The sequence below is a fragment of the Notolepis coatsorum genome (assembly GCF_963971535.1).
Source record: "Notolepis coatsorum genome assembly, chromosome: 3".
In the NCBI taxonomy this organism is placed as follows: Eukaryota; Metazoa; Chordata; class Actinopteri; order Aulopiformes; family Paralepididae; genus Notolepis; species Notolepis coatsorum.
In genome coordinates this window covers 196,791,070-196,815,589 of record NC_140167.1, presented here as the reverse complement: position 1 = coordinate 196,815,589, position 24,520 = coordinate 196,791,070, and the positions used below count along the sequence as shown (strand labels likewise).

The window sequence follows — 24,520 nt, the reverse complement described above, 5'->3', positions numbered from 1 at the left end:
TGCTGAATATAGGAATGAGTTTTGGCCTATTTTTCTATTGCATCTCACTGGGACGGACGATGTCTGTTGGGCTCCCCCTGGTGGCGTGTCCATGTACATCCCTTACCATGTTAAAATATCCTCTTAAGATATTGAGGGACAGTATTCCCGAGTATCCTGTGTGTCATGTTGAGTTTTATTTGAGAGACCCTCTCCTCAACCCTGAGCCATTTGAGGCTGTTAAAATGTGTCTGTGTAAGGTGAGTCCTGGGATGGAGTTTTAAAATCATTCTAAGTTAACTAATTTGTTCTGAGCTGTCTGTAGTCTACCTTTCAGTGCTACTGTGATGCCAGTGTACCAGGAGGAGCATGCATAGTCATAATGACATTGGATCAGTGCCCCTGCCAGGACTTGCTGACCTGTTAATATAGGTGGACACTCTACAGAGAAATGTTATTCTCTGATTGATCTTTGTGACCACCTTTTGTGCCATGCTCACCCCTGATAAGGTGTTGTCCAAAATACATCGTAAGTATGTGACTTCCTCCTTTGCTGTTACCTCGATATCTCCTACCACTACCTTGAACCCAGGAGACCTCTTAAGTCGTATGGCCGAGCCAACAAGGATAGCTTCGGTTTTACCCAGGTGTAGGGATAACCTGTTTTCGACCAGCCAATGACTGATCTTGACAAGCTCTAGACTGAGGCTATGGTTAGACTAGTGTATTCCTGGCGTTTTTTTATACGTTTTTGACGACGTATGATGTCCTATCTACACAGAAACGCGTTTTTTGGCGTTTTTTTGTGGATACGGCTGAAACGCAAAATTGTGTTTGCGTTTGGAGATACGCAAAAAAAACGAGTCGACAACAGCGTGTAGTCAGCACGCTAGCCGTTGTTGCGAAAACGCCCATGCGCAGTAGATACCATCTGCGTGCCCTTCCGGTGACAATGACAACAGTGTGTGTGTTTGGGACAGAGCTCCGTGTCCCAAATAGCTTCAGCTACCATGTGTTGTCAAGTTATTGTTATAAGGACCCCAGTCCAAGCTACAACAGTCTGCATTCCCTTAACAATTGTTTGTATTGAGCCGTATTGTATTGTACCCATATGCAATATGTTAAATAAAGTTTACATCCATTCATTCTGCTAGCATTACCGATTGCATGATCAGCTGGCTAACGTGAGCTATCAGGATTCAGACCCTGTTAGCTCAGAGTTCCTCTTTCAACTTAACAAGCATTAAACAAAATGGCCCAGTCATCTATTCACCTTTGTTTAATACACACAGCGTTGTCTCTAATGTTATCTAACTACTGATAGCTCGCGATATCATCAGTTTTGTTGCTGGCTAAGTAGCGTGAGCTAACGTTAGCTTCTAGCCACAATGCTATATTGTTATAATGGCATACTCCATTGACGTTAGCATGCAGCTAACAATGCTACCGAGCGTTTTTTAGACTAAAACTATCCGCTCTTGGTGGTCACTTGTGTTGATGTTAGTTTTGTTTCATCAACAAATGACAAGCAGAACACACAGTGAATGTATCCGTTTTGTTTATTGCACTTTTATTAGGCTTTGCTGGAAAATTATTGCTGCATTGAGTAAACAAGATGGTGGCGCGGCATAGGCTGCCTTATTGACATTTCTTTGGTGGAGGAAGTGTATTGGCACATTCGTTCTGATTGGTTGAAATTGCCTTCATGTTTGCCACCTACTGCCACCTACTGCTTTGGCAGTGTACTACATCAGTGTGCTTGGCTGACAAAAACGAAAAAAAAACGAAAGTGTGACTCGAGGCGCATGACGTCGCGGCGATACGCGGCGATGCGTATAAGAAAACAATACGAAGATGATACGAAAGGTGTAACCTCAGCCTGAGTGACCTCTCTACTTCTCTTTTGTCCTGATGGGAGACCATGAGTGCAGCATCGTCCGCAAATAAAAACAGTTTACAATCGCATGCAGTTTTCATGTCATTGACATATAAAAGAAATAAAAGTGGTCATAAAATACTTCCTTGCGGCACCCCGCACGTCTGTTGAAGTGAGGAGGATATGGTCCCATTAATTTCCACTACTTGTTTCCTGCCTCTCAGATAAGACTCCATCCACCTTAAGGATATACTATTAAAACCCATAGCCTTCAGTTTATATAAAAATGTCGTGGTTAACGGTGTCGAAGGCTTTTTGTAAGTCTATTAAAACCATCCCACAGAATTTACCTTTGTCCACCTCTGTTCTAATTTGGTCCGTCAGATATAATAAACACGTGTCTGTGGAATATGATGTTCTAAATCCAGTGTGTGTGTGTGTGTGTCCTGTGTCTGTGTGTGTGTGTGTCTGTGTGGTGCCTCAGCCCACCTGTCTCTGTACTCGTGGCGAGGCGGTGTGTGTGTGTGTGTGTGTGTGTGTGTGTGTGTGGTGCCTCAGCCCACCTGTCTCTGTACTCGTGGTGAGGCAGTGTGTGTGTGTGTGTGTGTGTGTGTGTGTGTGTGTGTGTGTGTGTGTGTGTGTGTGTGTGTGTGTGAGTGTGTGCGTGTGTGTGTGTGTGGTGCCTCAGCCCACCTGTCTCTGTACACGTGGCGAGGCGGTGTGCAGCAGAGAGAACAGGTCCTGCATCAGGGTCAGCTGCTGGGCCAGGTACTGCCGGCCCACGTTGGAGCCGCTCAGCGCCAGCACCATGGACAGCAGCTCGAAGCAGTAGGCGTCCGAGGAGGCATCGTCGTCGCTGGGCTGGGAGTTGGCGTTCTCCTTGCTGGAGATGGCGTGCTCCCACTCCTCCCTCACGCGCGTCGCCTCCATGCGGATGGCCTGGACGATGTGCGCGCACACCTGGTGGGGACGGATGGCAGTCGATGGGTTAAGCAGGGCGGGGATGAAGCACACAGCTTCCAGGTGCTTTCCACTACCGGGTGCAGGCGAGGTGGACAGGATAAATATAGAGGCTGCACACACTAGCGAAAGTAAACAGCGGTGTGCAGATTCTATTCTTTATTTATCCATTAACACTTTCAGTGCCAGCAGGGGGCGCACGATTTAGTGCTTGAATGCCCACCATCCAGCGTTAATAACGCCTAATCTATGTTTTAAATTATGGCTATGTGTCTAATCTGCCCGTCGCTTATCAATGACTCGTTTTCCAGTCAACATTGTCGAAGCGGATTGTTTTTTTATCGGTTCATTTTCGTTTGATAGCATTTTGAAAAGCCCTCGTTTTCAAGGAAAATAAAAAGATTCCATGATAAACGCCCTGTACTGGAATATTCTAGAATACACAAAAACGTTGTAATTTTTCGGCCTATTTATGAATCGTTTTCAAATAAACGCTAGATCATCGATAGTATATGTGTACGTATGCACGCTATAGGCGATCTGAAAAATCGATTCTCTGATTTCCTCAAAGCGATCGCGCACATACAGACCCATCACACAGGGCGAACGCTGAGATCTCAGCGAATACAACTCTGATTATCCCAAGACTTGTAAAATAGATTCCTTACCTCAGATCAGATGTTCTCCAAAAAGATCATTCCTATTCCTGATCGCCATTCCAAAAATCGATCGCTTTTATTGATCCAACGCTACATACTGGACATATGTATTCCACGCTGTTCTGAGGGTCCACAATGAATCCGATCGGCTCGGGTTACATGCCTGAGAAGTAAAATGTGGATTCCGGATTTTTCTTTTCTCATCCATTTTCATTGAGTCCATTCCAAAAGGGTGCATTACCATCTGGGAGACGATAGAGGGCGCTTTTTTCACATCTGAGCTCCTGATGGGGCTGGTTTACCAACGGGAGACTCGGTTGATGAAATATGAATTCAGATCGCTAATAAAAAAATAACACGCTAATTGTCGTGGTGGGCATTCAGGCATTGGGCTGATAACACGTGTTATCACGTGGTGGGCATTGAAAGTGTTAAAGGGGTTCTGTGTAGGATTTTCAGTTGTTTGGAATGTTCCATCAGCCACATATAAACAATGTGGAATAAGCTAAATAAAAGAAATTCAACATCAATAAAGAAAATAGATAGGGATGTTCGATATTGGCTTTTTTACCGATACCGATATTGTCCAACTCTTAATTTCCGATACCGATATCAACCGATACAGATATATGCGGGGTCCCCCCCCCCCCCAAAAACAGAATCATTTCAGGTAATTAACATTAGATATCTCTTGTCGTGGAACATTATGCATACTTTTGACAATAAATAAAATGGTAATTTGTTCTTACTTGCCTGGGTAAATAAAGGTACATTTTTTTATTTTTTATTCTTTTTTCTTTGGAAACGGATACCGATAATTTCCGATATCAAATTTTTATGCCAATATCGGCCGATAATATCCTACACGTAGCCCTTTTAAAAAACAACCAAAAAAGAAACCCATCTATAACCTGTTAAGAGATGCTAGTGTAGGGTCAGTGATTCACTTACCCTGTTTTCCTGTGTGTTTGCTTGTGTGTCCTCCCGTAAAACTGAGATGTGATTGTTGTCTATATGTTTCTAGATGTATCCATGTGTATTCATCTACCCTCTGTACAGCACTTTGGTTGACATGTGTCATGTTAAATGTGCTCTATAAATAAATCTGATTGATTGATTGATTGATTACCTGTTTCTGCAGGTTGGTCAGTTTACTCCTGCTGAAGATGATCCCCACCATGTGCTCCTTGAGGTCCGCGTCCGATGGAGCCTGAAGACACGGGAAACAAGAGAGATTTAACACGACGCTGACGCCCCGCTGCCTGGAGTGTGTCAGTGAGTGTGTAACGCAGCGCTGCCTGGAGCGTGTCAGTGAGTGTGTAACGCAGCACTGCAGCAGAGCGTGTCAGTGAGTGTGTAACGCAGCACTGCAGCAGAGTGTGTCAGTGAGTGTGTAACGCAGCGCTGCCTGGAGCGTGTCAGTGAGTGTGTAACGCAGCGCTGCCTGGAGCGTGTCAGTGAGTGTGTAACGCAGCGCTGCCTGGAGCGTGTCAGTGAGTGTGTAACGCAGCGCTGCCTGGAGCGTGTCAGTGAGTGTGTAACGCAGCGCTGCCTGGAGCGTGTCAGTGAGTGTGTAACGCAGCACTGCAGCAGAGCGTGTCAGTGAGTGTGTAACGCAGCGCTGCCTGGAGCGTGTCAGTGAGTGTGTAACGCAGCACTGCAGCAGAGCGTGTCAGTGAGTGTGTAACGCAGCACTGCAGCAGAGCGTCTCAGTGAGTGTGTAACGCAGCGCTGCCTGGAGCGTGTCAGTGAGTGTGTAACGCAGCACTGCCTGGAGCGTGTCAGTGAGTGTGTAACGCAGCGCTGCCTGGAGCGTGTCAGTGAGTGTGTAACGCAGCGCTGCCTGGAGCGTGTCAGTGAGTGTGTAACGCAGCGCTGCCTGGAGCGTGTCAGTGAGTGTGTAACGCAGCACTGCAGCAGAGCGTGTCAGTGAGTGTGTAACGCAGCGCTGCAGTAGAGCGTGTCAGTGAGTGTGTAACGCAGCGCTGCCTGGAGCGTGTCAGTGAGTGTGTAACGCAGCGCTGCCTGGAGCGTGTCAGTGAGTGTGTAACGCAGCACTGCAGCGGCGCAGACCTTGTCTTCTCCTTCAGGCGACGACAGCAGGTTCTTCTCCTCCTGCTCCGGGGTGGGTTCTGCGTCTCCACAGATCAGCTTGCCGAACACCTACGTGGACACGACACCATGCAAAGTAAGACATAGGGTAAGTAGTAGTAGTAGTAGTAGTAGTAGTAGTAGTAGTAGTAGTAGTAGTAGTAGTAGTAGTAAGTGCAAAATGGACTCGGTTCTCTTCAGCATTGATATAGTGGTAATTTGGACAAAAGAAAATCAGTTCATCTCTGCAGCGTGTCAGAAGAGTGACAGCTGAACCGACCTGTGAGGTGATGAGGCGGAACACACGGAGCGTCTCCGCCTCGCAGTTCTTCTGCTGCGCCACGCTGGCCGAGATCTGGCCCGCGATCTTGATGCTCTCGCCCTCCTTCCAGCCCAGCACCTTGACCTGGCGCACCCTCAGGGTGTTCTCTGGACCCTTCAGCTCCACCTTGACCACGTGATGGTCCCCTCCAGGGAGCTCGCTGGTCACCCAGCCCATGTGGCGCGAGTCCAGATCCACCTGCCGTGACGGAGTGGAGCGTGAGGCGACTCAGCAAAACACCACGCTACTTGTGAAGGTCTCATCGGTTGATCTCTTTTTTTTTTTTGATCCACTTTTTCTCCCATTTTTCTATTTTTTCTCCCATCCCAATTTCGTATCATCCAATTCAACCCTCCCCTGTCACGAACGCTGTTTCTTGCCTCCCACAAGCCGGCTGCAATGTGGACTAAGTCATACATAGCACAAGTCCCCTCCGGTACTTGAGGTAACAGCAGTCGCATCTTTTCACCTGCGCAGCTCGATCTCTCAGTGGCGAGGAGTAACGCGTGGGAGGCTCACGCTGCCCCCGACACTTCCTGATTCTACTGCGCACCAACCGACCTGTAGGAGTCGCTGTCCACAACGTTCGATCCCCACCCTTCAGTTTCCCACCCCCTAATACGGCCAATGTGTATTAGTATGAACGACCAGCTAAACTGAAAACAATGTGGAGCGCTGGGCTCGAACACGCGAATCCTAGCGTCTCCACACTGGTGGCGAGTGCCTTGCCCACTACACCACCTAGCCGCCCGTTCATCGGTTGATCTCTTAATAACAGTAGTACGTATATGATTACAATCTGTGTATACAACTTTCTACAAAATGCGTACAGTACATGAATACATCCATGTATGCTTATTCAGTGCAATAGCTTGTGCAATATTTTTTATTTGTGCAAAATGACAACGTGCTAATCCACAATTAACGTGCAATCTCTTCCAGCATTACAATTCAAGTGCAATAAAATGAGCACCAGTCACTTTAATACTTGGTATTAAGGCTGTCCCCGAAGCCTGTTTTTGGGATTCGAACTTCGTCAGAGTTTTGCGAACGAACGTTCGAACCTTCGTTTTTAATTAAAAATAATAATAAAATAAACTATAATTTTTTTTTTATATACTCAAACTAAATCCTCAATTTGAATAGTGATTAATCTGATTAAATTAGTATTTTTTCTTTTATTACATCAACTTTCCAGCCCCAGACCCAGCCCAGGGAGAAGCCCCAGCCCAACTAAATCAATTAAATCAACTTTCTAATGAATATAATCAGTTTATTTTAATACTATAATATTAGTGTAGCCTAATCTTTATCTGCAACTGTGAAGAAAAACCCCATTGGTTTAAACAGAATTAATAATAATAATAAAATAATAATAATAATAATAATACAGTAATTTTTATAAAAAATTCGAATGTTGATTTAGAATTCGAATGCCAACGTAACGAACGAAGGTTCAAACGTTCGAACGTTTGGGCTCAGCCCTACTTGGTACCTAAAGCACTTTTAACTTATAGTCTTCCTGTCTCCCGGTTAGTCCCGCCACATCGCACATATTATGTTGTCATTGTCTGTTATAGACAATGTGTCATGGTTGTGACGTTTGTGTAGTTTAGTAACTTGTATGTGTACTGTTGTCTGTTCTTGTGATGTTTGTGTACATTTGTAATTTGTCTGATCTGCTAACATCAACCTACAAAGGGACTACAGATGTGAATTAGCCTGTGCTTAAAAAAAGAAATCAATCAAATGTCAGATAAAATAAATATATAGATACGATATATGCAGCTAAATGAAGGCCAGCTGAGGGAGACAGACCACAGACAGCCCAGAGGTCAGCTCTAATATCCTGTTTTGGAAATTACTTTGATGTAAATGGACTGGATCTGGCTCCACTTCAAAAGCTGGATGCAGAGCCTGCCCCCCCCCCCCCATCCCTTTGGACAGCACATAATTTGTTAGAGCAATACGTTATATTGGTTATTCTTTACTCCCCCCCCCTGAACCCCATGCACTGCGAAGTCAAAGGATACATCAAAGGGACCGACCTGTTTGATTCTGCAGAGGTCCTCTATTGCTTTGCCACACAGGAACGTCATTGATGTCACTTTGTTCTGCGGACGAGACAGCAAAGGGCAAGACATTCAATAGAAACCAGAACTTAAACCGTTTTACTTCATTCGTTTATGACCTTTGACCTGATATTTGTGCCACTATGTGACGTGACTACAGCATTCCCCCCCCCCCCCCCCCCCGATAACCTGATCCCAGGTCAGCCGTCACCACCCCGCTCACCCCGATGTCTCTGGAGTTGTCCACGTGGATGGACACGTAGGAGGCGTTGATGCCTTTCACGCAGCTGATGGTGATGCTCTTGGTCTTGTTTTTGTCCTCGTCCCCGGACTCCCAGAAGGTCTCGGTGGAGCTGTCCGTCAGACTGCCGATCATGGCGGGACGACTCGACGTCTTGATGTCCACCACACTGGTCAGGTCTTTCAGACAGGTCACCAGGCAGAGGTCCTAGCGCCACACGGAGACATCCGTGTCAGATGAATGGCTCAAACCCGGCACATGAGGGGGTGCAACACAACTCGGCTACATATACAGAAATCTTTCTTTAGTAAAAAACAAGTATCCCTTTCATCTATGGGGCAACAGTGGCTCACAAGGTAATATGGTCATCTGAAGGTTCCCGGTTCGATTCTGGCTCCTCCCGGCAGTGTGTCAAAGTGTCCTTGAGCAAGACAATTAACCCTTAACCTCTTAAGCCCTAGCCATATTTTCAGAAAATTCGCCTAAAAGTACATACCCAAGTAACTGGAAGATTTCTCCACTTCTACAAGGTCCATTTGCATGTTCTTGGTATCTAGAGACATCTATGGGCCTCAGGGAATGTATTCCCAGTGTCAGAAATATTGTGTCTGTTACTATGCTTGAGTAAATTGTAATGAACCAATTGTAATTCCATATTTGACGGTGAATAACACCATGCTAACATTGACCAAAAGTGAAAAATTACAAAAAATGTAAGCAAATGGCAGATGATTTACAGGTTTTTTTTGTAGATACAGTACTGAATTTTGCCATCCGGACAGATGCTATTTGAAATATGAATATAGAATATCAGGCCTATAAATTACCTTATTATGGCCAATTCATACATCTATGGATCGGCCCAAATCTCCTCTTTCCAATGGCAGAGATGAATCTGAATTTAGTACCACTAGGCGCCCGTTACAGGGCAGCAAAGACTGTGAATGAAATCTACTGTAAGTACAGTTACTTTTGTAGAATGTCCATAGCTCCGCCATTTATTAGCGGATTGCGACGCGTTTTTTCCCTAGACCTTCACAGAAAGGTAAAGAAACAATATACGTTGTATTTTATGGCAATGACGTTGAGGTTTGTTTGAACCGTGAGATATAAACAAGAAAATCACATAAATATTTCTAAGACAAAAATTGCTTTCGTCGTCGGCGGCTGGTGTGAGCTGGGTAGTGTAGTTTTATGAAATTTTTATCGAAAGCCCTGGGTCTCCTCTTTCTTAGGACTACAACGATTTCATGACAGCTTCCGATCCTCGCGTCTAAATCGTCCACTGTCCGGTGCAATGCGCAGAGATTTTTATAAGCTCATATTTAGCTAATAACACTTAAAATCATTGGTAAACAAACATAGTGCTGAGAATATACACTTTGACTGCTGTTTTGATAGGGTTAGGTTATTTACTCTTGGCTACATTTGAAAAAGAAACTTGCAACATCATTTAATACGGACTGTATTGATCTATTTGTGACGTGAAATAAATCTTGGCCCGGTACAGAGCCGATCGGGCTTAAAAGGTTAACTGCTCAAGATGAGCAGGTTGGTCTTATTGTATACACCAATGGTGGATCTGTAGGTGTGGTCTTACCTGGCTCATTGCCTCGTAGCCCGACTGCACACTGATGTTGAAGCTCTCCTCGCTGTCTCCGTCGTCTGACTTGGACAGGATGTTGTTGATGTGATGGAAAACATTACTCTGGTGGAGGAACTGATGGTCCGACTGCTTGAACTTCAGACTCCAGCACCTAACAGAGAGGGTCTCAGGTTCAGCATTCATACAGTGAGGAGCGATCAGACCAAGCAGACACTGCAGTGCATCCAGTGGGACTTCACCAAACTAGAACTAGGAGAGCACTGTGTTTATAGGGACTAATGAGAACTAGGAGAGCACTGTGTTTATAGGGACTAATGAGAACTATGAGAGCACTGTGTTTATATGGACTAATGAGAACTAGGAGCACTGTGTTTAGGGACTAATGAGAACTAGGAGAGCACTTAAGACTCCGGTATCGCTTGCCTGACCGCAGTAGTTCAAAGAGGCAGTTGTTCGGGTGGCTGGAGTCCTTGATGATTCTCTTAGCCTTGCCCCTGCACCGCTTGTTGTAAATGTTCTGGAGGGTGGGAAGCCCCCTCCAATTGTGCGTTCGGCTGAACGTGTCACTCTTTGTAGTCTGCTACGGTCTTGTGCAGTGCTATTCCCAAACCAGGAGGTGATGTTGCCAGTCAGGATGCTCTCTATTGTACATGAGTAGAAGTTCTTAAGGATCTTCTGACTGACTTGGAACTTCCTTAGGCGCCTGAGGAAGTAGAGGCATTGTCGTGCCTTCTTCACAACACTGTCAATGTGTGTGGTCCATGTCAAGTCCTCGGATATGTGGGCTCCGAGGTACTTGAAACTGTTCACTCTCTCAACCGGTGCCCCCGTCGATGCTGAGGGGGCTGTAGTCCTTGACCCCCGACCTCCTGAAGTCCACAACCATCTCTTTTGTTTTGCTGACGTTCAGGGAGAGGCAGTTCTCCTGACACCACTGTGACAGATTCTCTACCTCTTCCAGGTAGGCCCTCTCGTCGTTGGCAGAGATCAGGCCCACCACTACTGTGTCATCAGCAAATTTGATGATTGTGTTGTTGTTCCGCTGTGCCACGCAGTCATGCGTGTACAGGAAGTAGAGGAGGGGGCTCAGGACACAGCCCTGGGGGGCCCCTATGTTGAGCGTGATGGATGAGGAGGTGCAGTTGCCTGCTCTCACCACCTGGGGTCTGCCCGTCAGGAAGTCCAAGACCCACTGGCAGAGGTCATAGTTCAAGCCCAGGTCCCTGAGCTTGGCTATGAGTTTGGAGGGGACTATGGTATTGAATGCTGAGCTGTAGTCGATGAATAGCATTCTCACATAGTTCCCCTGCCTCTTGTCCAGGTGTGATGCTGCTGTGTGCAGCACATGGGCTATGGCGTCCTCCGTGGACCTGTTGGGGCGGTATGCAAATTGCAGGGGGTCCAGGTTGATGGGGAGGGAGGAACAGATGTAGCCCTTCACTAGCTTCTCAAAGCACTTCATGGCTATGGAGGTGAGAGCTACAGGGCGGTAGTCGTTGAGGCAAGCGGGTGTAGATTTTTTGGGTACAGGGATGATGGTTGACTTCTTCAGACAGGTGGGGATGACAGCCTGTTCTAAGGACAGGTTAAAGATGTCAGTGAATACCGGGGCCAGTTGGTCGGCACAGACTTTTAGGACGCGGCCGGGGATGCCGTCCGGTCCTGCTGCCTTCCTGATATTCACTTTTTTAAAGGTCCGCCTCACCTCATGCTCTGTTACCCTGAACACTGAGTCTCCATCAGCAGACCCCCCCCCCCCATTGCCGTGGCTTGTAGGCTGGTGTTGTTATTCACAGCCTCAGTGTTTATAGGGACTAATGAGAACTAGGGGAGCACTGTGTTTATATGGACTAATGAGAACTAGGGGAGCACTGTGTTTATATGGACTAATGAGAACTAGAAGAGCACTGTTTATAGGGACTAATGAGAACTAGGAGAGCACTGTGTTTATATGGACTAATGAGAACTAGGAGAGCACTGTTTATAGGGACTAATGAGAACTAGGAGAGCACTGTGTTTATAGGGACTAATGAGAACTAGGAGAGCACTGTTTATAGGGACTAATGAGAACTAGGAGAGCACTGTGTTTATATGGACTAATGAGAACTAGGAGAGCACTGTGTTTATAGGGACTAATGAGAACTAGGAGAGCACTGTGTTTATATGGACTAATGAGAACTAGGAGAGCACTGTGTTTATATGGACTAATGAGAACTAGGAGAGCACTGTGTTTATATGGACTAATGAGAACTAGGAGAGCACTGTGTTTATAGGGACTAATGAGAACTAGGAGAGCACTGTGTTTATATGGACTAATGAGAACTAGAAGAGCACTGTGTTTATAGGGACTAATGAGAACTAGGAGAGCACTGTGTTTATAGGGACTAATGAGAACTAGGAGAGCACTGTGTTTATATGGACTAATGAGAACTAGAAGAGCACTGTGTTTATAGGGACTAATGAGAACTAGGAGAGCACTGTGTTTATATGGACTAATGAGAACTAGGAGAGCACTGTGTTTATATGGACTAATGAGAACTAGGGGAGCACTGTGTTTATATGGACTAATGAGAACTAGGAGAGCACTGTGTTTATATGGACTAATGAGAACTAGGAGAGCACTGTGTTTATAGGGACTAATGAGAACTAGGGGAGCACTGTGTTTATAGGGACTAATGAGAACTAGGAGAGCACTGTGTTTATATGGACTAATGAGAACTAGGAGAGCACTGTGTTTATATGGACTAATGAGAACTAGGAGAGCACTGTGTTTATATGGACTAATGAGAACTAGGAGAGCACTGTGTTTATATGGACTAATGAGAACTAGGAGAGCACTGTGTTTATATGGACTAATGAGAACTAGGAGAGCACTGTGTTTATATGGACTAATGAGAACTAGGAGAGCACTGTGTTTATATGGACTAATGAGAACTAGGAGAGCACTGTGTTTATATGGACTAATGAGAACTAGGAGAGCACTGTGTTTATAGGGACTAATGAGAACTAGGAGAGCACTGTGTTTATATGGACTAATGAGAACTAGGGGAGCACTGTGTTTATATGGACTAATGAGAACTAGGAGAGCACTGTGTTTATATGGACTAATGAGAACTAGGAGAGCACTGTGTTTATAGGGACTAATGAGAACTAGGAGAGCACTGTGTTTATATGGACTAATGAGAACTAGGAGAGCACTGTGTTTATATGGACTAATGAGAACTAGGAGAGCACTGTGTTTATATGGACTAATGAGAACTAGGGGAGCACTGTGTTTATATGGACTAATGAGATCTAGGAGAGCACTGTGTTTATATGGACTAATGAGAACTAGGGGAGCACTGTGTTTATATGGACTAATGAGAACTAGGAGAGCACTGTTTATATGGACTAATGAGAACTAGGAGAGCACTGTGTTTATAGGGACTAATGAGAACTAGGAGAGCACTGTGTTTATAGGGACTAATGAGAACTAGGGGAGCACTGTGTTTATATGGACTAATGAGAACTAGGAGAGCACTGTGTTTATATGGACTAATGAGAACTAGGAGAGCACTGTGTTTATATGGACTAATGAGAACTAGGAGAGCACTGTGTTTATATGGACTAATGAGAACTAGGAGAGCACTGTGTTTACAGGGACTAATGAGAACTAGGAGAGCACTGTGTTTATATGGACTAATGAGAACTAGGAGAGCACTGTTTATATGGACTAATGAGAACTAGGAGAGCACTGTGTTTATAGGGACTAATGAGAACTAGGAGAGCACTGTTTATATGGACTAATGAGAACTAGGAGAGCACTGTTTATAGGGACTAATGAGAACTAGGAGAGCACTGTTTATATGGACTAATGAGAACTAGGAGAGCACTGTGTTTATAGGGACTAATGAGAACTAGGAGAGCACTGTGTTTATATGGACTAATGAGAACTAGGAGAGCACTGTGTTTATATGGACTAATGAGAACTAGGAGAGCACTGTGTTTATATGGACTAATGAGAACTAGGAGAGCACTGTGTTTATATGGACTAATGAGAACTAGGAGAGCACTGTGTTTATATGGACTAATGAGAACTAGGAGAGCACTGTTTATATGGACTAATGAGAACTAGGAGAGCACTGTGTTTATATGGACTAATGAGAACTAGGAGAGCACTGTGTTTATATGGACTAATGAGAACTAGGAGAGCACTGTGTTTATATGGACTAATGAGAACTAGGAGAGCACTGTGTTTATATGGACTAATGAGAACTAGGAGAGCACTGTGTTTATATGGACTAATGAGAACTAGGGGAGCACTGTGTTTATATGGACTAATGAGAACTAGGAGAGCACTGTGTTTATATGGACTAATGAGAACTAGGAGAGCACTGTGTTTATATGGACTAATGAGAACTAGGAGATCACTGTGTTTATATGGACTAATGAGAACTAGGAGAGCACTGTGTTTATATGGACTAATGAGAACTAGGGGAGCACTGTGTTTATATGGACTAATGAGAACTAGGGGAGCACTGTGTTTATATGGACTAATGAGAACTAGGAGAGCACTGTGTTTATATGGACTAATGAGAACTAGGGGAGCACTGTGTTTATAGGGACTAATGAGAACTAGGAGAGCACTGTGTTTATAGGGACTAATGAGAACTAGGAGAGCACTGTGTTTATATGGACTAATGAGAACTAGGAGAGCACTGTGTTTATAGGGACTAATGAGAACTAGGAGAGCACTGTTTATATGGACTAATGAGAACTAGGAGAGCACTGTGTTTATATGGACTAATGAGAACTAGGAGAGCACTGTGTTTATATGGACTAATGAGAACTAGGGGAGCACTATGTTTATATGGACTAATGAGAACTAGGAGAGCACTGTGTTTATATGGACTAATGAGAACTAGGAGAGCACTGTGTTTATAGGGACTAATGAGAACTAGGAGAGCACTGTGTTTATATGGACTAATGAGAACTAGGAGAGCACTGTGTTTATATGGACTAATGAGAACTAGGAGAGCACTGTGTTTATAGGGACTAATGAGAACTAGGAGAGCACTGTTTATATGGACTAATGAGAACTAGGAGAGCACTGTGTTTATATGGACTAATGAGAACTAGGAGAGCACTGTGTTTATATGGACTAATGAGAACTAGGAGAGCACTGTGTTTATATGGACTAATGAGAACTAGGAGAGCACTGTGTTTATAGGGACTAATGAGAACTAGGAGAGCACTGTGTTTATAGGGACTAATGAGAACTAGGAGAGCACTGTGTTTATATGGACTAATGAGAACTAGGAGAGCACTGTGTTTATATGGACTAATGAGAACTAGGAGAGCACTGTGTTTATAGGGACTAATGAGAACTAGGAGAGCACTGTGTTTATAGGGACTAATGAGAACTAGGAGAGCACTGTGTTTATAGGGACTAATGAGAACTAGGAGAGCACTGTGTTTATAGGGACTAATGAGAACTAGGGGAGCACTGTGTTTATATGGACTAATGAGAACTAGGAGAGCACTGTGTTTATAGGGACTAATGAGAACTAGGAGAGCACTGTGTTTATAGGGACTAATGAGAACTAGGAGAGCACTGTGTTTATATGGACTAATGAGAACTAGGAGAGCACTGTGTTTATATGGACTAATGAGAACTAGGAGAGCACTGTGTTTATATGGACTAATGAGAACTAGGGGAGCACTGTTTATATGGACTAATGAGAACTAGGAGAGCACTGTTTATATGGACTAATGAGAACTAGGAGAGCACTGTGTTTATATGGACTAATGAGAACTAGGAGAGCACTGTGTTTATATGGACTAATGAGAACTAGGAGAGCACTGTGTTTATATGGACTAATGAGAACTAGGAGAGCACTGTGTTTATATGGACTAATGAGAACTAGGAGAGCACTGTGTTTATATGGACTAATGAGAACTAGGAGAGCACTGTGTTTATATGGACTAATGAGAACTAGGAGAGCACTGTGTTTATATGGACTAATGAGAACTAGGGGAGCACTGTGTTTATAGGGACTAATGAGAACTAGGAGAGCACTGTGTTTATATGGACTAATGAGAACTAGGAGAGCACTGTGTTTATATGGACTAATGAGAACTAGGGGAGCACTGTGTTTATATGGACTAATGAGAACTAGGGGAGCACTGTGTTTATATGGACTAATGAGAACTAGGAGAGCACTGTGTTTATATGGACTAATGAGAACTAGGAGAGCACTGTGTTTATATGGACTAATGAGAACTAGGAGAGCACTGTGTTTATAGGGACTAATGAGAACTAGGAGAGCACTGTGTTTATAGGGACTAATGAGAACTAGGAGAGCACTGTGTTTATATGGACTAATGAGAACTAGAAGAGCACTGTGTTTATATGGACTAATGAGAACTAGAAGAGCACTGTGTTTATATGGACTAATGAGAACTAGGAGAGCACTGTGTTTATATGGACTAATGAGAACTAGGAGAGCACTGTGTTTATATGGACTAATGAGAACTAGGAGAGCACTGTGTTTATATGGACTAATGAGAACTAGGAGAGCACTGTTTATATGGACTAATGAGAACTAGGAGAGCACTGTGTTTATATGGACTAATGAGAACTAGGAGAGCACTGTGTTTATATGGACTAATGAGAACTAGGAGAGCACTGTGTTTATATGGACTAATAAGAACTAGGAGAGCACTGTGTTTATATGGACTAATGAGAACTAGGAGAGCACTGTGTTTATATGGACTAATGAGACTAGGAGAGCACTGTGTTTATAGGGACTAATGAGAACTAGGAGAGCACTGTGTTTATATGGACTAATGAGAACTAGGAGAGCACTGTGTTTATATGGACTAATGAGAACTAGGGGAGCACTGTGTTTATATGGACTAATGAGAACTAGGAGAGCACTGTGTTTATAGGGACTAATGAGAACTAGGAGAGCACTGTGTTTATATGGACTAATGAGAACTAGGGGAGCACTGTGTTTATATGGACTAATGAGAACTAGGGGAGCACTGTGTTTATATGGACTAATGAGAACTAGGAGAGCACTGTGTTTATAGGGACTAATGAGAACTAGGAGAGCACTGTGTTTATATGGACTAATGAGAACTAGGAGAGCACTGTGTTTATATGGACTAATGAGAACTAGGAGAGCACTGTGTTTATATGGACTAATGAGAACTAGGGAGCACTGTGTTTATATGGACTAATGAGAACTAGGAGAGCACTGTGTTTATATGGACTAATGAGAACTAGGAGAGCACTGTGTTTATATGGACTAATGAGAACTAGGAGAGCACTGTGTTTATATGGACTAATGAGAACTAGGAGAGCACTGTGTTTATATGGACTAATGAGAACTAGGAGAGCACTGTGTTTATATGGACTAATGAGAACTAGGAGAGCACTGTGTTTATATGGACTAATGAGAACTAGGAGAGCACTGTGTTTATATGGACTAATGAGAACTAGGAGAGCACTGTGTTTATATGGACTAATGAGAACTAGGAGAGCACTGTGTTTATATGGACTAATGAGAACTAGGAGAGCACTGTGTTTATATGGACTAATGAGAACTAGGAGAGCACTGTGTTTATATGGACTAATGAGAACTAGGAGAGCACTGTGTTTATATGGACTAATGAGAACTAGGAGAGCACTGTGTTTATATGGACTAATGAGAACTAGAAGAGCACTGTGTTTATATGGACTAATGAGAACTAGGAGAGCACTGTTTATATGGACTAATGAGAACTAGGAGAGCACTGTGTTTATAGGGACTAATGAGAACTAGGGGAGCACTGTGTTTATATGGACTAATGAGAACTAGGAGAGCACTGTGTTTATAGGGACTAATGAGAACTAGGAGAGCACTGTGTTTATATGGACTAATGAGAACTAGGAGAGCACTGTGTTTATATGGACTAATGAGAACTAGGAGAGCACTGTGTTTATATGGACTAATGAGAACTAGGAGAGCACTGTGTTTATATGGACTAATGAGAACTAGGAGAGCACTGTGTTTATATGGACTAATGAGAACTAGGAGAGCACTGTGTTTATATGGACTAATGAGAACTAGGAGAGCACTGTGTTTATATGGACTAATGAGAACTAGGGGAGCACTGTGTTTATATGGACTAATGAGAACTAGGAGAGCACTGTGTTTATATGGACTAATGAGAACTAGGAGAGCACTGTGTTTATATGGACTAATGAGAACTAGGGGAGCACTGTGTTTATATGGACTAATGAGAACTAGGGGAGCACTGTGTTTATATGGACTAATGAGAACTAGGGGAGCACTGTGTTTATAGGGACTAATGAGAACTAGGAGAGCACTGTGTTTATATGGACTAATGAGAACTAGGAGAGCACTGTGTTTATATGGACTAATGAGAACTAGGGGAGCACTGTGTTTATATGGACTAATGAGAACTAGGGGAGCACTGTGTTTATAGGGACTAATGAGAACTAGGGGAGCACTGTGTTTATAGGGACTAATGAGAACTAGGGGAGCACTGTGTTTATATGGACTAATGAGAACTAGGGGAGCACTGTGTTTATATGGACTAATGAGAACTAGGGGAGCACTGTGTTTATAGGGACTAATGAGAACTAGGAGAGCACTGTGTTTATATGGACTAATGAGAACTAGGAGAGCACTGTGTTTATATGGACTAATGAGAACTAGGGGAGCACTGTGTTTATATGGACTAATGAGAACTAGGAGAGCACTGTGTTTATAGGGACTAATGAGAACTAGGAGAGCACTGTGTTTATATGGACTAATGAGAACTAGGAGAGCACTGTGTTTATATGGACTAATGAGAACTAGGAGAGCACTGTGTTTATAGGGACTAATGAGAACTAGGGGAGCACTGTGTTTATATGGACTAATGAGAACTAGGAGAGCACTGTGTTTATAGGGACTAATGAGAACTAGGAGAGCACTGTGTTTATATGGACTAATGAGAACTAGGAGAGCACTGTGTTTATATGGACTAATGAGAACTAGGAGAGCACTGTGTTTATATGGACTAATGAGAACTAGGAGAGCACTGTGTTTATAGGGACTAATGAGAACTAGGAGAGCACTGTGTTTATATGGACTAATGAGAACTAGGAGAGCACTGTGTTTATATGGACTAATGAGAACTAGGAGAGCACTGTGTTTATATGGACTAATGAGAACTAGGAGAGCACTGTGTTTATATGGACTAATGAGAACTAGGAGAGCACTGTGTTTATAGGGACTAATGAGAACTAGGAGAGCACTGTGTTTATATGGACTAATGAGAACTAGGAGAGCACTGTGTTTATATGGACTAATGAGAACTAGGAGAGCACTGTGTTTATATGGACTAATGAGAACTAGGAGAGCACTGTGTTTATATGGACTAATGAGAACTAGGAGAGCACTGTGTTTATATGGACTAATGAGAACTAGGAGAGCACTGTGTTTATATGGACTAATGAGAACTAGGAGAGCACTGTGTTTATATGGACTAATGAGAACTAGGGGAGCACTGTGTTTATATGGACTAATGAGAACTAGGAGAGCACTGTGTTTATATGGACTAATGAGAACTAGGAGAGCACTGTGTTTATATGGACTAATGAGAACTAGGGGAGCACTGTGTTTATATGGACTAATGAGAACTAGGAGAGCACTGTGTTTATAGGGACTAATGAGAACTAGGAGAGCACTGTGTTTATAGGGACTAATGAGAACTAGGAGAGCACTGTGTTTATAGGGACTAATGAGAACTAGGGGAGCACTGTGTTTATATGGACTAATGAGAACTAGGAGAGCACTGTGTTTATAGGGACTAATGAGAACTAGGAGAGCACTGTGTTTATATGGACTAATGAGAACTAGGAGAGCACTGTGTTTATATGGACTAATGAGAACTAGGAGAGCACTGTTTATAGGGACTAATGAGAACTAGGAGAGCACTGTGTTTATAGGGACTAATGAGAACTAGGGGAGCACTGTGTTTATATGGACTAATGAGAACTAGGGGAGCACTGTGTTTATATGGACTAATGAGAACTAGGAGAGCACTGTGTTTATATGGACTAATGAGAACTAGGAGAGCACTGTGTTTATATGGACTAATGAGAACTAGGAGAGCACTGTGTTTATATGGACTAATGAGAACTAGGAGAGCACTGTGTTTATAGGGACTAATGAGAACTAGGGGAGCACTGTGTTTATATGGACTAATGAGAACTAGGGGAGCACTGTGTTTATATGGACTAATGAGAACTAGGAGAGCACTGTGTTTATATGGACTAATGAGAACTAGGAGAGCACTGTGTTTATAGGGACTAATGAGAACTAGGGGAGCACTGTGTTTATATGGACTAATGAGAACTAGGAGAGCACTGTGTTTATAGGGACTAATGAGAACTAGGAGAGCACTGTGTTTATATGGACTAATGAGAACTAGGAGAGCACTGTGTTTATATGGACTAATGAGAACTAGGAGAGCACTGTGTTTATATGGACTAATGAGAACTAGGAGAGCACTGTGTTTATATGGACTAATGAGAACTAGGAGAGCACTGTGTTTATATGGACTAATGAGAACTAGGAGAGCACTGTGTTTATATGGACTAATGAGAACTAGGAGAGCACTGTGTTTATAGGGACTAATGAGAACTAGGAGAGCACTGTGTTTATATGGACTAATGAGAACTAGGAGAGCACTGTGTTTATATGGACTAATGAGAACTAGGAGAGCACTGTGTTTATAGGGACTAATGAGAACTAGGAGAGCACTGTGTTTATATGGACTAATGAGAACTAGGGGAGCACTGTGTTTATATGGACTAATGAGAACTAGGAGAGCACTGTGTTTATATGGACTAATGAGAACTAGGAGAGCACTGTGTTTATAGGGACTAATGAGAACTAGGAGAGCACTGTGTTTATATGGACTAATGAGAACTAGGAGAGCACTGTGTTTATAGGGACTAATGAGAACTAGGGGAGCACTGTGTTTATAGGGACTAATGAGAACTAGGGGAGCACTGTGTTTATATGGACTAATGAGAACTAGGAGAGCACTGTGTTTATATGGACTAATGAGAACTAGGAGAGCACTGTGTTTATATGGACTAATGAGAACTAGGAGAGCACTGTGTTTATATGGACTAATGAGAACTAGGAGAGCACTGTGTTTATATGGACTAATGAGAACTAGGAGAGCACTGTGTTTATATGGACTAATGAGAACTAGGAGAGCACTGTGTTTATATGGACTAATGAGAACTAGGAGAGCACTGTGTTTATATGGACTAATGAGAACTAGGAGAGCACTGTGTTTATAGGGACTAATGAGAACTAGGAGAGCACTGTGTTTATATGGACTAATGAGAACTAGGAGAGCACTGTGTTTATAGGGACTAATGAGAACTAGGAGAGCACTGTGTTTATAGGGACTAATGAGAACTAGGAGAGCACTGTGTTTATATGGACTAATGAGAACTAGGAGAGCACTGTGTTTATAGGGACTAATGAGAACTAGGGGAGCACTGTGTTTATAGGGACTAATGAGAACTAGGAGAGCACTGTTTATATGGACTAATGAGAACTAGGAGAGCACTGTGTTTATATGGACTAATGAGAACTAGGAGAGCACTGTGTTTATATGGACTAATGAGAACTAGGAGAGCACTGTGTTTATAGGGACTAATGAGAACTAGGAGAGCACTGTGTTTATATGGACTAATGAGAACTAGGAGAGCACTGTGTTTATAGGGACTAATGAGAACTAGGGGAGCACTGTGTTTATAGGGACTAATGAGAACTAGGGGAGCACTGTGTTTATATGGACTAATGAGAACTAGGGGAGCACTGTGTTTATAGGGACTAATGAGAACTAGGAGAGCACTGTGTTTATATGGACTAATGAGAACTAGGGGAGCACTGTGTTTATATGGACTAATGAGAACTAGGAGAGCACTGTGTTTATATGGACTAATGAGAACTAGGGGAGCACTGTGTTTATATGGACTAATGAGAACTAGGAGAGCACTGTGTTTATATGGACTAATGAGAACTAGGAGAGCACTGTGTTTATATGGACTAATGAGAACTAGGAGAGCACTGTGTTTATAGGGACTAATGAGAACTAGGAGAGCACTGTGTTTATATGGACTAATGAGAACTAGGGGAGCACTGTGTTTATATGGACTAATGAGAACTAGGAGAGCACTGTGTTTATATGGACTAATGAGAACTAGGAGAGCACTGTGTTTATATGGACTAATGAGAACTAGGAGAGCACTGTGTTTATATGGACTAATGAGAACTAGGAGAGCACTGTGTTTATATGGACTAATGAGAACTAGGAGAGCACTGTGTTTATATGGACTAATGAGAACTAGGAGAGCACTGTGTTTATATGGACTAATGAGAACTAGGAGAGCACTGTGTTTATATGGACTAATGAGAACTAGGAGAGCACTGTGTTTATATGGACTAATGAGAACTAGGAGAGCACTGTGTTTATATGGACTAATGAGAACTAGGAGAGCACTGTGTTTATATGGACTAATGAGAACTAGGAGAGCACTGTGTTTATATGGACTAATGAGAACTAGGAGAGCACTGTGTTTATATGGACTAATGAGAACTAGGAGAGCACTGTGTTTATATGGACTAATGAGAACTAGGAGAGCACTGTGTTTATATGGACTAATGAGAACTAGGAGAGCACTGTGTTTACAGGGACTAATGAGAACTAGGAGAGCACTGTGTTTATATGGACTAATGAGAACTAGGAGAGCACTGTGTTTATATGGACTAATGAGAACTAGGAGAGCACTGTGTTTATAGGGACTAATGAGAACTAGGGGAGCACTGTGTTTATATGGACTAATGAGAACTAGGAGAGCACTGTGTTTATATGGACTAATGAGAACTAGGAGAGCACTGTGTTTATATGGACTAATGAGAACTAGGAGAGCACTGTGTTTACAGGGCTAATGCATTATGCTGTTGCAGCGTCAGTATCCTAAGTCAGGCTCATGACTTATATATTCAATAAAGATGGAATATATCTTAAAAAAATTTAAACATGAACTCATTCCGGGCCAACCACGAGTATAGTCGGGTTAACTCGCCATCGCTTCCGTGCATCAAAGAGAAGTCGCCTATTCTCAGTCCTTGCCCCACAATGGTGGAATGAACTACCCACCCCAGTTAGGAGAGCCGAAACCCGTCCAATCTTTCACCGTCGACTAAAGACGCACTTCTTCAACCATTATCTGAAGTAATAATAATAAAAAATTAAAAAAAGAATCTAACCCTAATTAACCTTACTGTCATGCACTTGTCCTAATAAACTAACCTACACTGTAACACGCAACACTTTGATGAACATTGTTACTCAGCTGATAGAGTTGTACCCTTCCTGATGCAGTGCAGCCTTTGACACAGTGTGTCACTCCATCCTCCTCCAAAGGTTGCACCAACTGGGTGTTGAGGGCACAGCACTTGGCTGGTTCTCCTCCTACCTCACAGACAGACACCAATTCATCTCCCTCTCCGGCCACACCTCCTCCCCCTCCCCAGTCACACAGGGGGTCCCCCAAGGCTCAGTCCTCGGCCCCCTGCTCTTCATCTGCTACATTCTCCCCCTTGGTCACATCATCCGTAAATACCACCTCAACTTCCACTGTTACGCTGACGACACCCAAATCTACATCAGTACACAATCCCCCCACAGCCCACCCCTCAGTCACATCGAATCCTGCATCACCGAACTCCAAACTTGGATGACTCACAACTTCCTCAAACTGAACAGTGACAAGACTGAACTTCTCATCATTGGCACCAAAACCACCCTCACCAGATCCGGACCCATCACACTCACCATCAACGACTCCACCATCACCCCCTCCCCCCTAGTCCGAAACCTTGGTGTCCTCCTTGACCCCACCCTCTCATTTGACCCCCACGTCCGCTCCATCGTAAAAATATCCTACTTTCACCTCCGCAACATCGCAAAAATATGTCACTGCCTCTCCCCCCCAGCTGCTGAATCCCTCATTCACGCCTTCATCTCCTCCCGCCTGGACTACTGCAACTCCCTCCTCACTGGTATCACCTCCCTCCATAAACTGCAAATGGTCCAAAATTCAGCCGCCCGCCTCCTCACTAACACCCGGTCCCGCGAACACATCACTCCTGTCCTCCACTCCCTCCACTGGCTCCCGATCAAACACAGCATAAACTTTAAAACACTACTCCTCACCTTCAAAGCCCTCCACAGCCTGGCCCCCCCCTACCTGACTGATCTCCTTCTTCCCTACCGCCCCACCCGTTCCCTCCGGTCCTCCTCCACTGCCTCCCTCACTGTCCCGACATCCAAGCTTAAAAACTTCGGAGATCGGGCCTTCTCTCGTACTGCACCCCGACTCTGGAACTCCCTCCCCCAGTCCATCAGAGAAACCCACCTGTTCTCCCTTGCCTTCAACCCCCCCCACCCTTAAACCCCCCCATCCCCTCTAACCTGATTGATGTCTGTCTCCAGTCTTTTTTGTGCTATCATGCTGTCTCCCCTGTTCCCCCCATGGTCTCATGTTCCTTTTGTTTTTGTTTTTGTTGTTTCTTTGTTTTTGTTTCTTTGCTTTCATTTCTTTGTTTGTACTCTTGCTCCCGACTACTGTCAGCGACTTCGGGTTA

The 24,520-nt window shown here is 43.7% G+C and overlaps 1 protein-coding gene across 24 annotated transcripts in view; it reads right to left on the bottom strand.

Annotated features, from left to right (window-relative positions):
* Positions 1–24,520, bottom strand: part of mycbp2 (MYC binding protein 2) — a 253,033-nt gene that overhangs the window by 21,708 nt on the left and 206,805 nt on the right. For all 24 annotated transcript variants that reach the window (XM_084309692.1, XM_084309678.1, XM_084309680.1 and 21 more), the window contains 7 exons: positions 9,801–9,957; positions 8,183–8,407; positions 7,936–8,001; positions 5,846–6,085; positions 5,548–5,637; positions 4,604–4,684; positions 2,549–2,815 (listed from right to left, as the gene is read on the bottom strand). In XM_084309692.1, coding sequence (XP_084165818.1) covers positions 2,549–2,815; positions 4,604–4,684; positions 5,548–5,637; positions 5,846–6,085; positions 7,936–8,001; positions 8,183–8,407; positions 9,801–9,957 — 1,126 coding nt within the window. The remainder of the gene's footprint in view (positions 1–2,548; positions 2,816–4,603; positions 4,685–5,547; positions 5,638–5,845; positions 6,086–7,935; positions 8,002–8,182; positions 8,408–9,800; positions 9,958–24,520) is intronic.